The sequence below is a fragment of the Dermochelys coriacea genome, chromosome 2, assembly GCF_009764565.3.
Source record: "Dermochelys coriacea isolate rDerCor1 chromosome 2, rDerCor1.pri.v4, whole genome shotgun sequence".
Lineage (NCBI taxonomy): Eukaryota > Metazoa > Chordata > Testudines > Dermochelyidae > Dermochelys > Dermochelys coriacea.
The window spans coordinates 183,649,042-183,665,490 of NC_050069.1; the positions used below are offsets into that span (position 1 = coordinate 183,649,042).

General features: G+C 41.1%; 1 protein-coding gene across 1 annotated transcript in view; it reads right to left on the bottom strand.

Annotated features, from left to right (window-relative positions):
• The window catches only part of ITPRID1 (ITPR interacting domain containing 1), a 70,457-nt gene that overhangs the window by 10,787 nt on the left and 43,221 nt on the right, over window positions 1-16,449 (bottom strand). The window contains 2 exon segments of the mRNA XM_043507124.1: window positions 4,931-6,406; window positions 7,511-7,593. Of these exon segments, the coding sequence (XP_043363059.1) occupies window positions 4,931-6,406; window positions 7,511-7,593 (1,559 nt within the window).

Sequence of the window (16,449 nt, forward strand, 5' to 3'; positions counted from 1 at the left end):
AATTCTGAGCTTAGTTACACTTATGTAAATCATTAGCATTCACTAGAGTTGCCCTGAATTTACATCAGCCTCACCAAATTAAGACGTTTGCTGCATGTGTCTGATTTGAAAGACAGGTTGAGCACTGTACCTCTGGAACCATCGTCACATTTTCTTGACCCACCATTTGTAGATGTTAATGTTTAGCTGACTTTTATATCACTAGTGGAGGCAAAAGGATTAGTAAATTTGAAAGGATCAGATATTGATAAGAATAAAAATAGTAACTGCAATTGCACTAGCTAGGATAAAATTCCAAAGGCTATACAATTCTTTTGGGATTCGAGCTGGCACTATAACATATATAGCTGGGTTCTCTCTGTGCAAAAAGTCTGCAAACATCACAATTCCCACAGATTTGTTCATTTGCTCAAAACTGTTCAAATAATGTGTCATACAAATATATTTCAGCCTATAGATTGCTCATCAACTGTCCTTGGCAAATATTGCTTCGAGTATCCATTATTAACTATTTGAAATTTGAACCGTTTTGACAGGACACAAGATTTCTGTCCCCATACTGGATGAATGTAACTCTTGGAATCAGGTTTCCAAGACAAATTTAAAGTTTGCTTTTTGCAGAGAGTTTGCAATATTTGTTCACAAGTCAATGTTTTGGGGAACATTCCTGCCAGTAACATTGCTTGATAGAATATACAAACACGGCCAAAGCACATTTGTTTATAAAGAATATAAACTCTCCTACTTCATGGCAAAAAAAGTCAATCACTAACTGACAGGAGTTAGAAAGAAATTTCTATGGGCAGGTTACTCCATAATCATCCACTACAGGTTCTCTCTTGCACAAGGTATTGGTTTGAATGAACTGTCTTTCTCTAATATGGCAATTTGTATGTTTGTATCCTTAAAATTCAAATAAATATTTGGACATAATGTCTGCAGTGTTTCATGTCTACTGTGGTCATTGATTGGTATTGGGAAGTAATTTCCCTATAGCACAGTATTTCTCTGGGGACATTACATTTTTCCATTAAGACTCTAGCATGGGCCTCAGTTAGAAATGGGATTCAAGACTAATTGTTTAGATCAGTTATACATTTGAATAAATAATCAGTGGATCACTGGTATGTTCTGCTTTGGCGGTTCCTGCACATCAAGATGTTAAGGAACAGCCTATCCACAAGAGTAAAGCTTGTCTGTGCATGAGACGGAGCTTTCTCAGGGGCTGGTTCAAGGCTGTGGAACCAACTCCCATGGGATCTGTGAACTACCTCAAACCTCACAACTTTCCTTGCCAAGATCAAAGTGTATTTCTTCTACCTGGACTTTGCTAATATAAAGACACAGCATGTCATATGTTAAAAAATGTAATTCTCCCCCCCAGGGAGAGGATGAGAGAAAGAAAGCAAGAAAGAACAAGACATGAAAAATGTTGGTCATGTCACCTAATTCACTGCTGGAGATCACTCAAGTACCTCAGTGATGGATATGGTATAAGAACATGAATAGATTAGAATGATGTTATGACCACTTTGGAAAACCTAACCAAAACTATTTTTTAAAGTTGTGTTAATCAGCAACTGAGCCTCCAAAAGGTATGGAAATAAAGTGTTTCTGTTGGGAAACAATTTCCTTGTACAAGAAAATGTCATACGCAGACGAATAAAATATAAACATGCCAATTCAATATAATCTGATGGCTATTTGCTCTTTCAGTGTTTTAACACTGACTTCTGTCAAGAACAATGTTGCAGCTAATATAGAGTTTGATTTCTTTCAGGATTTTCTCTTGTTCTAGCAAATGTTTGATGATTAAATCCCTTGACAGGGTAGGCTGAAGATTATGGACCAAATCCTGTCATGTGGAATAAAGCCCACATACACAGGATTTTCTCCATTTGAAGGAGTGAGGAGCAGAATCTTCAACCTTGTGCAGTGGAGCAGCACCCACAATTCTAAGACACAGGGTGTAGCAGTGGATGAAACCTGCTGCTACTCTCCCTGCAGCTCCCCAAGATTTTAGGCCAGTAAAGCCTCAGACCCACTGACTACACACCAGCACACCTAATGCTTTCCAATTTACATGGGTATGGAGTTCCACTGTACATAAAGCTAGGAATGTTTTCTGACCCCCCTACCTGGGTTTTCCTACATGTCCCTTACATACAACTCACATAATCACAGCTTTCCCAGTTGTTTGGGTCCTTCCTTGATGCAGGGGCTGGATTTCACATGATTAACCTCAGACAAGTGCCAGATTTAACACCATCTTTGCTTAAACAACAGAGCTTGAACAATAGTGTAGTGTGCAGTCAATGCCTGCAGTATCCTCAGTCTCAGATTACTGAAAAAGCATCACTGTTAATCCTTTACCACCATCAAAGGAGTGATAAAATAAATTGGACAATGTAAATTCAGCTGTAATGTACTGAAACACTGACATCTTGTGGCAATTGAGAGACATCTCACAAAATTCACAGCCCTCCAGAAAGAAAAGACAAGCCCCCACAGTATTGATATAGTCAATAACATGAAATTCATCAATTTCAGTTCATAGGGGTTAATCAGTTTTCTGTACTTTTGACCCACTTGTGGTTACAATGTCTCAAGTTTCACTTTGAGTTTCAGGTTCAAAGAAAGAAAGGAAGAAACTCATTTGAAACAACCAAGTTTGCATAGTTTCAACACAAAACCAGGAGAAACACTCACATTTCTCATGGTGCAGAAATATCCATCGGCCCAGCTTTTCTCAGAAACGTTGTGAGCTTTCCAACAATTCTAGCTGGGCTGGTTTATGAGGGCCTAGGACAAAATCTGAAATTGAGGCCCCCAACCCTTCTAAAAAGCCTGACAACCACTCCCCGGCACTAAGCACCTATACCCAGCCCTCCCCCAGGAGCCTCAGCCCTCAAGGGAGCTCTCCTGCCTCCCCATCCCACTTACCTTACCCCTCCTGGCTGGTGAGACTTGCCCTCGGGTGCTGGGTCCATACTGCTTCCCTGCCCGTCCCCGCTGCTGAGAGAGCCACCATGGTTTTGGTAGCCAGCAGGTGAACACCTGGCATGTGGCACACTGCATGTAGGGGCCGCTTTACCCACAGTGGCACTGCAAGCCTGTACCCCAGATCTCATCAACATGCACTCAATTTTGGCTCAGCTGTCCCCCACCCGCTGTCATGAGCAAGGGGCGGCTGGGCCAAACCTGAGCAGTGCTGCAACCCTGAGTGCCAGGTTGAAATGCCACTCACTACAGTTTACCTCAGCTGCCCTGCATCATATTGTTCCATGGATTTCGGGTGCCTCTCAAACAAGTGAGGCCATCCATCCCTCAGGTGGCCCTGAATCCTCAGTTTTGAGTTTGTAACAAAGTCAAAACCTGGTGACTTTTTGTAGTTTCAGTTCTTTTTGCAAACATTTCATATGGTTCTGATGGCAAGCACAGCTTTAGGTTGGCTAAGGGTATGTCTACGCAATTAAACACCTGCAGCTGACCATGTCAGCTGACTTGGGCTTGTGGGGCACACGGTTACCAGGCCATTTAATTATGTATAGACATTTAGACTCAGGCTCTGGGACCCTGTGAGTCAGCTGACCTGGGTCAGCCGCAGGTGTTTAATTGTAGTGTAGACATACCCTAAAATGTTCCCTATTTTATTGGGTCAGATTTGCTGAGATACTGGACACTCACCATCCACTGCTCAGCCCCTATGAAAATCAGGACTCAATAGTATCATATCAATTTTATTGAAATCAATGAGTCTATTCATGGGATGATTGGGTCATATGGGATTTCACCCTTATTTACTCAGTGTATAGCAGCATGTATAAATACCAAAAGGAGGGCATTCTGCATCGTCAGACATAAAGTGGTTAAATAAAGTTCACAGAAAACCATAAAGTTTCCCTTTGGTTTCAAAACACTGGCTGACCTTGTATTACTACATAAATTTGACTTGTTTTCTACAAACCATTCCCTCCCTTTAGCCATTTTTAATTTTTTTTTTGCCATGAGTAAGAGCACTGATAAAATAAAGCTACAGGGCCAATGAGAGGTAAGTCTGAATTAGTGTAACTTACTCCATCTGCTGGCCCCTTCAGTGTGGAAATCACAACTACTTAGGTTCTTTTTTGGGACTCAAACTCACTTGGCCAAATTCAGAGTTGTTCATAATGGTATATATATTGATAGGTAGATGTGAGTTTAAGGAAGGCTGACTGGGTTTGAGAGCATGTAAGACCTGATCTGCAGTGCATACCATTTTTGTACTGGTATAACTATTTCTTTTAGGGGTGTGACTTCCCCGCCCCCCCACTGAAACAGTTATTCTGGTACAGCTCCTAGTGTGGATGCAGTTATATTGGTATAAAATTGCCTTATACCAGTGTAGTTTATTCCCTTGTCTGGCTGGGAATAAAGCTGTATCAGTAAGAGCACTGTATAACTGCAGCCATATTGGGGAGTGGGAGGTTGTACTGCTTTATATATACTGGTATAGTTTAAAGCAATACAACTTTTTATGTAGAGAAGCTCTAAGGGAACCCAGATTGGTAGAATTTATACACTGAAGAGAGTGGACGCAGCAGCAAGTAATAGCAGCTCAGACTCATCTCTGAATTTCATCTGTGTAAACCTTATTCCTCCAGCTCATCTTGGTCAGTTGTTAACCTAGCAGGTACCATTTAAATACTCTCAACATTAAGAGAAATAGTCGAACACAACTTAATTTGGGTCAAAGTATATTTCTGACATTCCTCCAATTTGTCCAGGACGTACTGTCCCTTCTTCCCATCTGTTTCCTAAGCTACATTCCTGACACTTTCTCTACAACACTGAACAGACTGGACAGTGGACCTTGAAATAACTTACACCCCAGGAGTTTACTCTCCATGTGTCAGATTCTATGTTTTATTTCATCAAGAAACATACTTACTGGAGAAATACTCCCCACTGCTGTATCCTGCAGGAGCTCTAATGTTTTCAAAAGCTGCAACTCTATGGTCATGTGATTTGAACAACAGGCCCCAGGATGTTTGGAGGAAGCAGTGAAGGGAAAGGTCCACTGAAAGCAGCAATGATGGCAGCAGACACAATGACAGCTGTGACCGCACTGGGCAGGCTGGGCACCCAATGTTTCATGGTAGGATGATCTGTATTTCCCATAAATCCCAGTGTCTAGGGAGACTGATTTTGTGAGATGACCATGTCTACAGAATGGAGGGAGAAGATTTGGGTCAGGCCACCGATTTCGTATTTTTATTCCAATTATGTCAGTTTGAATTGAAGCTTCTCTTGTCTCCTTTACACTTTCCTTCAAAGTACCCAGTTGTGAAGTAATTACTGGCTCACACTCAGAGCACTGGGACTCTATGGATTTAATTTCTAAAGACTGGCCTTTGCCAAGGCCTTCACTCAGGGAAACTTTTTGCACAGTGGACACCAGCCTTGAAGCCATCTGAACAGTAACCGACTTAGAAGGGTTAGTGTGTATTTCAGCATTTTGGACAGAATCATCCTTCTCCAATTTGGTGGCTCCTGTGCTTTCCTGGGAACTAAATTCAGATTTGCACTCTGGGCAGTAAGCAGAAAAGTTAGACACTTGTAAAGAACTGCTTGAAATAACCTTACTTTCGTTTTGTACTTGTGAGACCTGCCATTGGGTCTCTCGTGTCCCCATTTCACAAGAGCAGCTTATACTGTTTATATCAGTGTCCAGTTTGCAAAACTGCTGACCACTTGTGGCCTTGGTGACTGGAACCAGGGTATCAACTTTACTGAAAATCTCCTTATCACATTGCTTTCCTTTTACATGTCCTGTAATACCTTCCTGGATATTTTCCTTAAATACTTTCCCAGCATCCTCCTCAGTCAAAGGTCTCTCTCTTGTCTCTTGTTTAGCACAGGCTCCACTGCCAGTGAAGTCAATGGGAGTTGTGCCATTCTCTTCAGTGTGAGCTGGAGCTGGACTTTGGGGTCCTGAACTGAAGTATAAATGACAGTCAAGTTCTGGGGTGATAATATTTCCTACATCCTGATTACCAGCAGTTTGCTGTTGTATGCAGCTCTCCTCTTTCTCCAGTTGTCCTCTTCCAATTTTAATCTCCTGCTTATTCACATCGTATACCATTTCTTTGACAAAACCCTCTGATTGATCACTGAAGGCTTGATGTAGACCATCTTTCACAATTATTGAGAGGGCGATCTCTTCCCTCTGGTCCTTGTGTTCTCTGTCTGGACTAGATACCCTTGAAATGTTCTTGCAATCTTCAGTGGAGGCATTAGCAACAGGGCCTTTTGACTGTTGATGAAAATCCTGGTGTGACACAGCGAGAGTTGTTCTATGTCGCAGAGCTACTTTTTGGTCATGGGTATCACAGCTAAGGTTCAGGTGTCCTGGAAAAGGTGGATTCTGCAAGGAAAATGAGAAGACATTAAGAATATAATATTGCAATGCCATGGAGTAGTTTAATGAGATGGATAATGGGATTTTATCTTGAAGAATTTTTAAATACAAAAGGAACTCTTTTGTTTGGTACATGGTTAAGGGCTCATTGAAGTAAATAAAAAGACTCTCGTTGACTTCACTGAGCTTTGGCTCAGGAAGTAATGTCACATTCCAGCCCTCTATTTTGAATTCTCATTAAAAGTTCTAGTTACATCTTACTGCATGTATCTGAATATAGGGGATTTGGAAACCTCAAATTATGCTACTGCCTAGATAACGTTATGCTGAGAGATGCCAATGGCTGCCATTGAGAAGCTCTTTGATCCAAAAAGAAATTTGTTAAAGACAGTGTGCTAACAAGCACCCATTTTCAGGCTCAGTGGCTCCTTTATCTGAAAGCAATGGAGGCTACTGTTCAGTGCACTACGCCACACGGTAGGTCAGAGCTAAGCTATATGGACAGTGGGGCTTCCTTGGATACAAACAGAGGAGCCAGAATATTGATTGCAGCGGCATGTGGCCTGGAGACAGAAAGCAAGAGAAGCTGTTGCAAATGTGGCCCTAAGGGGATGCAGAGAGACAGAGCTTCATCGGCTCAGAGCTTGAGTTTTCACATTGGGCTATTTCTGAGCGAGGAGACAGCCTGCTGTTTCTACCGTGTTCAGGGAAGACTTTCTGTAGATCTTTTGTAAATAACCTAGACTACACCAAATAATATACCTGACTCACATCATCTCTTCCTAACAGATACAATCCAGCAAAGCCCTAAATGTTGGCTGACCATTTGAGCCAAAGGGGCAACAATACAATACAGTAAGATAGAATATAGGGTAGCCAAGGTGGAATTATACCTTACATAACTTTGGTATAATTTTGGACCTTACACATAGTCCACTGAGGTAGAAAGTTTTTTTGCCTATGAAAATCTCCCTGTTTTCCTCACAGGAAATCTCAGGGTAATTCCATCCCCCTGTATTGCTTTATTTTTCATGAACCTGATAACTTTTGAGTATTAGTTTTGCTCAAATTTTTAACTAATCTCATTGAAGAATATCACCAGCTCTTTACTTGTAAAGGTAAAGGCTCCACTGGTTCTTCCAGAAATCCACTGCTGTCAGACTGGCAGCTGTTTGTTCTTGTCACCAGCACTTCTGCAGGGAGAAAAGTAGGGGAGAGAAGAAAGAGATTCAAACAGCAAGCCAGGATAAAAAACAGTAAATGCTTCTCGTTAGAGCTTACAGTGGGTGAACTTTAAATGTTCATTCCTGTGCTAAGTATATTCCTGGTCCTAGCAGTATTGCTCTAAATCCAGTTATATGTCTACAACTAGAATGAACTATAAAGTGTGCCCACTTGAAAATACCAGGGCAGGCATTGATTTAACAACAGGTATAAACACCACCTGCAGGTTCCATTTTACATATCTGTAAAACAAAGGTCATCATCTGAACACTCAACATAAACTAATGTAAATAGTCAACAAACCACTTGTCCTATTTGCTTCGTTATTTCACTTGCTAAAATTGTTGACTTTTGATTATTTCTTGATTATAAGCACTTTGGGTCAAATCCTACTCATCCTACTCACATGAACAGTTCCAATGATTTCAAGGGACAACTCTCATGAGTAAGGTGAGAGGGAGTTGGCAAGTAAGACTATAAACCACATAAGTCTAGACTGAGATACCTTAAAACTTGTTATTTGTTACCTTACCAGCACAATTTTGTTTCTCAGTGAATCCAAAGCACCATTCATTCTCCATTTCCATGCATACAGAATGAGGCCAAAATTCTAAAAGTAGTTAGTGATTTGGGTTCTTAACTTGTCAATGGCTCATCTTACAGGTGCCAACTTGGGCGCCCAAAAAATGGAGGCAATCAAAATCAGCAGCCACTTTTTGAAAATTAAGGCACTAAGGACAACTGTTTTCTCAGATTTTTTGCTCTCCTCACTTGGGCAGAAGCCCTGACTCCCCCAACATTTACTCCCTCACTGGCCTGGAAACACTTCCTTGTCAGGTCTGAGTAGATCAAATGTTAACACTCCCTACCCTTTCCTCCAATGAAAAGTACTGCCAAATGCCTGACAGGATGTGGAGAACTACCCATTCTCTGCCTGTCCCCACTGCATGGCCTGTGACACTTCCTTGCAAGGAGCTACTCTGTTTTTCCTGTCAATTCATCTCCATCCTGATCTCAGCTCCTGATGTAACCTGCTTCTTCCTTATTGGCTCCTGATCTGAGGGAGCAGTAAGGAAACCACAATAACGGATAGAGGTCAACGTAGGATTGCACGCCAAGGCAGAATGGGGTTCCCAGGAGTGGAGTCATTCTGGATTTACTCCAGGCAACAATTCTAATCCAGCCCAGCCTCCCAACAGCTACATAACCCTCCCTTCTGTCTAACACAACACTTCCCACAACCAGTGGAAATCAACCATTTTCATCCCATTGTATGTGAAGCTAGTTACCTAAGGGTTAATTCACTGTTCTAAAAGCCATTGTAATTGCAGGGCAAGAACAATTAATACTCATTTTTGTGCATTAAGAAACATAAAATACAGGAACACAAAAAGGTGCCTTCACCCAATAGCCTATAATGAAATGTTTAATATATTCCATTTTGATGCTTGAACTAAAAAAGAGTGGAAAATATTTGTAAGTGAAGGCAATTGCAAAATCAAGACCAGACCATTGGTTAAATATTACAAATTCATAAACTATGGTATCTGTCTTCTTGTCACCAGCAGATAAACTGTCAATTTAGCAATTGTTGCCTGATTTCAAATGGGAATTGCCTGCTTGTATCCTCCACAGGATAATACATATACAATAATTTGCATCAAGATTGCTCCAACATTTTTGTTTTATGGGTGGTCTCCAAACCACAGTTCAACTTCTCCCATAAGAAAAATATTCCACCACTTCTCTAAACTTTTTTTTAACAAGATGTTTTAATTACCTTTTACACCTTAGCCAGCTGCTGACTATGTATCCTGCTGTCCTACATCCATTCACATTTATCAATAAAGAAACAAAAGCAGAGCATCATTTTTAAATGTAGTAATTTTTCAGTTGCTGTATTCCTAATCTGAATTAGACTCAAACTGGTGTCCTATATGAAAAATACTCCCCATCCCAGATAGGGTCAGTCCACTGTAAGTTTGGAAATTCACACTGCTGTTAGAAGAACATATTATTTCATGTTACCTGTATTTGTTTGGGAGTGGTGATGATTAAGATGTTTAATCTTTTGCTGTTGTAGGAGGGTTTTATAGGCAACTCATTGCTATTGAGAATTACATGGAGGAATCTTCTTAAAATTAATAGAAGTCTCGACCTTTTAGGCCCCCCCATCTACCAAGTTTGTTGTAACCATGTCATCACACTCTTGTATGACCCAATTTACAACAAATTGCATTGAGTTGCATCCCCATAGCACTTTTCCCCCAACACAGCCATCAAATACTCAATCATGTTTGCACATCACCACTTACTATGCTACCTACCCTTATTTGTAGCCATAAAAAAATCTAAGAGTCCCTGAAAGGCGTGCACACAAGATGCACCAGCCAGATGTGAAGCAATGCACTGTGGGATAACCTTAATGCACGGAAGGAGGATAGAAGACTGACTGAGCTGTCTACAGGTCAACATACAGCATTACATCCTAGCTATAGGAAGACAGCCATGTGCCTGCCTAGCCTGGCAAGGATTACACATGCCTAGGTGCCATGATTTCCAACAATGTATTAACTATGTTGAGTATGGAGACAGAGCCAATCATGTCAATAAGGGGTTACAAACTGTAATATAGATGAAGGCTTAATGTCCATTTTGTGTCCAAATTTCATCTTCTACTGTTTTGTAGTTTATTTAAATAAAAACTCTTTAGGACTGTGGTTTGAAAGCACCCATGGCTTGTTTGGGACAGAATGGGGGGCGGGGAGGAAAGAACTGCATTTTCAGGAAAGGTTACATCAAATCACTGAAGTGACAGACTTATTGCAGAAGTTCTATAAGTGAAGACATAAAATTTTGCAAAGATGAGACTCTCTCTCTTGTTGGCCAGCTACTCAGGTTTTTCCTTTGCTTTTATTCAGGCCAATATCTCTTTTTCTTCAGTGAGAGTCTGCCTATGACAAGACTACGTAAAATCTGAATATGAAACTCAGGGTATGGGCTCAAGGTGAGGATGGATTTTTTTTAAGAGATTACTGAACCATTTCCAAACCATTTTAACTTACACATCATGCATTTGGGAGAATGGGGACACATTATTGTTTTCGGGAAGAGGGGTTGCTTTGCAGTCTGTGGTCTTGTCAAAATTGGAAAAAAAAGTTAGAATCATAGAACCATAGGGCTAGAAGGGACCGCCAGGGTCATCTAGTCTAACCCTCTGCCAAGATGCAGGATTTGTTGCGTCTAAAAACCATCCAAGACAGATACAGCCTCCTTTTGAAAACTTCCAGTGAAGGAACTTCCATAGGCAGTCTGTTTCATTATTCTACCGTTCTTACAGTTAGGAAGATTTTCCCTGAGATTTAATCTAAATTTGCCGTGCTGTAGTTTGAACCCATTGCCTCCTGTCCCGCCCTCTGTGGCAAGAGAACAAACTTTTTTCCATCTTTCTTATGGCAGCCTTTCAAGTATTTGAAGACCACTATCATGTCACCCCCTCAATCTCCTCTTTTCCAAACTAAACATACCCAGTTCCTTCAGCCTTTGCTCATATGGTTTTCATTTCATCCCTTTGATCATCTTTGTCACTCACCTGTGGATCCTTTCCTGTTTCTCTATATCCTTTCTATACCTTGGTGACCAAAACTGGATACAGTTCTCCCGCTGAGGCCTAACCAGCATCGAGTAGAGCAGTACTATCACTGCCCGTGACTTGCATGCTATGCCTCTGTTAATGTAATCTAAAATTGCATTTGCTTTAAGTAGCTATTATGAGGTAGCTGACTATGTGAAACATCACTTAGCACTTAATGTAGACAAGGTTTAACACCTTTACACTTGAGTGAGCAGTTGGAGGCGTCCTTTGGTCCCTGTGCTGTGGGTCAACTCTAGGCCTGTGCACCACTTCATTTCACTTCAACCTTCAAAACAGGGCTGACGAATGAGCCCTCAGTTGAGGATACGCCTTATGCTGGCTCTTTGCACAGCAGTGGATTTTACTTCCTATGAATACTGTGGTAACTAACTTTCTTGCCAATGATAACTGTAAATTATTTAGTGGCTACCACTGTAAGCAGGCTGTTAGCGTTTCAATAAATTCCCCTATATCATATATAATAATGCTGGCCTACACTAGGACACTGACACTTTGATAGCCCCTTAAATCAGAATTACTCAGTACACCAGGTTTCTATCGAGCATACAGATTGAGTATTCAAGATAGTTTGGCCCACTCCACATGAGTAGCTAAACTTTCTCAACAATGGTTGAAGGTCACCCAAAGGGGCACAAATTGCTGCCAGCAATCATTCTCCTAGGGCTGGTCTACACTAAAGCTGTAAGTCGACCTACGTTATGCTACTTCAGTTATGCAAGTTATGTAACTGAAGTCAATATAACTTAGGTTGACTTACAGTGGTGTCGACACCGCACTGTGCTGACAGGAGACGCTCTCCCACCGACTTACCTTACGCTTCTCAGGGAGCTAGAGTACAGACATCGATGAAAGATTGCTCTGCCATTGAGTTAGCTTGTCTTCACCAGACCCACTAAAATCGACACCGCTGCATCAATCACAGCAGTGACCTCAAATGGGTGTTGTGTTTAATAATGCAAATAATGCTGGGTGAATGCAGCAAAAAAGTATCCAGTACTATTCACATGAATTTTAAAATAAATTCACTTGGGCCATGATCACACCTTGTTTGTCTTTCATGAGCATTTGAATACTTAAGATTTATTGGCACAAATATTCATAATTTTTGAAGTTGAATGAATATTTGAAGAAACTGAATTTTAAATTCACACTTGTGAAAATGCACATCAAAGTGCTCACCTGCTCATCCAGTCACAGAAGAGAAAAAATACGAGGTGACTTGTCTGCCCAACAGCAAGCAAGCAATGTGGCTCAAATTGTAAATGTGTGATCAACCCACACAGTGTACATTTTTCTAAAAAATATCCAGCACATATATTTGAATAATAAATACATTCCAAGAAACAGAGATCAGGAATATTTTGTAAGGGGGAAAAAAAGGCTGAAGGCGTCCTTCTGAATTATTCAGTCAACTGTATTTGTAAAGCACTTTGCAGTCTTTCACACAAAGCTCTCAAAGTATTTGCATAATTATAAATCATGACTTTCTCATCATCTAACCCAATTCAGCAGGATACGTAAGCATATGCCTAACTCGAAGCAGGAGTAGTCCCAGTGTAACTATGGTAAGCTACCACTGTGATGAAATTCAGGTCTCCTACAGCTATTACATGGTGGTGATGGATCTTGAATGGCAACATTTGATTACAGATTGGATGTTCTCGTTTCTAAAAACGTATATATACAAAAACAAACAAGCATGAAAACAAATTAGAGTGACTTGTAAAAAATTAAAGCTCAGCTTTAAAACTGAGTTTAGGTGCCTAACTTAGACACCTAAAGCCATATATAGGTCACTTTTATATAGAAGCCTATCTTCAAAGGTGCCAAATATCAAAACTCTAACAGAAGAAACTGGGCATAGGCACTGACTCCTTGGGTGCTCTGGGGCTGGAGCACCCATGGGGAAAAAATGTTGGGTGCTGAGCACCCATTGGCAGCCCCCCCGATCAGCTCCTCCCATCCCCACAGCACCTCTCACCTGCCACGATCAGTTGTTTCACTGCGTTCAGGAGGCTTTGGGGGGAGGGGGAGGAGTGAGGACGTGGGGCGGTCGGGAGAGGGGGCAGAACTGAGTGGGAAGAAGCAGGGCAGGGGTCGAGCAGGGACAGAGAGAGGCTGGGTGGGAGTGAGGCCTTGGGGGACGGGATGGAGTGGAGGCAGGGCCTGAGGGGGTCAAGCACCCCTTAACACTGTGGAAAGTTGGTGCCTGTGAAACTGGGAGTTTGGCACCTTTGGAGATCAGGTCACTTTTAGTACCCTCCACCCCCATAACCTACTTAAAGCAGGACACTTTAGGTGCCTGACTTTAGGTACAAAGTTTGAAAATGTCAGTCTTAATATTTACCTGCAGGAGTGCACCTCATGATGTCAAGACATTGTGGTACCTAAAATGCAGGTTTTTGTCTTGAAGGATGGACAAAAGAAATAGTCTACTAAAATTAGAGCTGTATTAACTTTGGAATAGGTACTGACTATGCCTCATTTATACCCCCCAACCCTATCGGTGGCAGATGTTGCAGATTCCTGTGGTGTTTCTGCCCCATCTATATACTGTAATACCACTGACTAGGTTTGTATGTCATGTTTCTCCACAATACAACCTTACCTACAGCATATAACAGTGGGACATAACTGGGTAGGAATTTCCTGTTATCTCCAAACCAACCTGCTATATCAGGGCTGAGTAGATCCGATTATTCTTATTAGTTATTTGTATTGCCATAGTGCCTAGGAGCCCCAGTCACAGACCAGGAGCCTATTGTGCTAGGCACCCTACAAAGAACAAAAATACTGTCCCTGCCCCAAAGAGTTTGCAATCTAAGTGTGAGATAAGAGATAACAGATGGATACAGACAGACCGATGGGGAGACTACAAGGAAACGAGACAATATTGCTCAGCATGATAGGCAGGGAGCTGAGTGAAACCACTAACCTAATTGCTATCAGAACATCATTCGGAGAAGGTTAAAGTAACTAGAATAAAGGAGAAAGAATCATCTGTATCTGGACTGATTGATACTCCACACTCTTCTGTTCCCCGAACTGCTACAACCAAATCTAGTAAAACTCCCCTGGAATAGTTATTTATTGTCAGATATACAGTGAGCTTACAACTATTATCTGAGCCGAGGACACTTCGCAGTCTATTGGAGTTTTGCACAGTACAAGAAAATATTTCATCTAGGCATCTGGATGCAAAAACAAAACAAAAAAAACAGCTTACAAATGAGCATGTGAGTCCCTCAGGTATGTGACCAAAATGTCTTTTGCTAACCTGGGCTGCACATCTGCAGGGCAGCTCCACATCACTGCCAAAATGGGGGGAGTGCAAAACTGCCACAATTGCACATTCTGCCTTTACTCTAGAGCTGTTTTTCAGCTGTTCTGAGTACCAATATCCATGCCATGTACACTTAGTGTCACTGAAATACAAAACAGCAAGTTTATGATTCAAACATATTTTCTGAAGCATTTAAAAACTTTTATTTTTGCCACTGCAGAAGTAAAAATGTACAGATTGGATGATGCTAGCAAATCTTTGTTTATATTTACTTTTTCAATAGAAACAATATGAGGCCCAATTCTACAACCCTCTCTCATGTTTATAGTCTGTCGCCTTCCATTTCAATGAAATTTATCACTGGAGTAAGAGTTGCCCAACTAGACGCATCACCATATGACTAGACCTGACAAACAGAACAACACGCATCAGCATAGGAGAATGATCACTAGGTGGCAGCAGCAGACAAACCATAACTTCAGTTTTCAGTGCTGGAATAAACTACAGTTTTTATTAATGTCCTTCCACTGATCTTTGTTTTAAACAAAACTATAGTAGAAGTTAGATAAATCCTCTTATCTGAAACCCACATTATAGGAAACTAGGTTATGTGCCTCATGATGCATCAGTTACATCCTATTCAAAATGCAGGTTAGCTAGATAAATTCCATGTCCCCTGTCCCATTTGGATTAAGTGAGATTCTTGTTTAAATTAGCATACACAGTATTACAGAATCACAGGGTTAGAAGGGACCACAAGGGTCATCTAGTCGAACTCCCTGCCAAGATGCAGGATTTGTTGTGTCTAAAAACCATCCAAGACAGATGGCTCTCCAGCCTCCTTCTGAAAACCTCCAGTGAAGAGCTTCCACTCCCTAGGCAGTCTATTCCATTGTCCTACTAGTCTTAAAATTAGGAAGTTTTCCCCGAGATTTAATCTAAATCTGCTATGCTGTAGTTTGAACCCACTGCCTCTTGTCCTGCCCTTTGTGGCAAGAGAGAACAACTTGTCTTCATCTTTTTCATGGCAGCCTTTCAAGTATTTGAAGACCATTATCATGTCCCCCCTCAATTTCCTCTTTTCCAAACTACCCAGTTCCTTCAGCCTTTGCTCATATGGTTTGCAATCCATCCCTTTTATCATCTTTGTCACTTGCCTCTGGATCCTTCCCATTTTCTCTACATCCTTTCTATGCATTGGTTACCAAAATTGGACACAGTACTCCAGCTGAGGCCTAACCAGCTCTGGACAAAGCAGTGCTGTCACCTCCCGTGATTTGCATGCTATGCCTCTGTTAATGCAACTTAAAATTGCATTTGCTTTTTTTGCAACAGCATCACACTGTTAACTCATGTTGAGTTTGTGATCCACCACATATATCAGTATCATACAAAATCCTGTACCAAACACAATTATTATTATTATTAGTTTGTATTTTGGTATTGCGTAAGAGCCCCAGTCATAGGCAAGAACCCTGTTTGTGCTGTACAAACACAAAGCAAAGAGAGAAGTTCCTGCCTCCCCAAAGAACTTATAACAAGAATAGAAAACTTCAAGGCACCCAGGGTCCCCAGAGATCTTGCTGTATAATTATTCTACTTTTACTAAAGAAGAACCCTCTTACCCTCCTTCTCAAACAGTCTGGCCTGTTATTCTTTCTGTTATCACAGATAACACTGATATATCTAAGATGTCATGTACATTTTCAGTTATAGGGTGGCTATATTGTAGATAATTGTGCAATTTTCTCTCCTGTTTTCTTCCTCCCACTGTACATGCTATTATTTATTATCACATGTTTTTATAAGACACCCATCACTGTGGTATAGCAGCACGATTCACATAACTTGAAAGAGAACTATATTTTCCACATATAAGGAACAAAA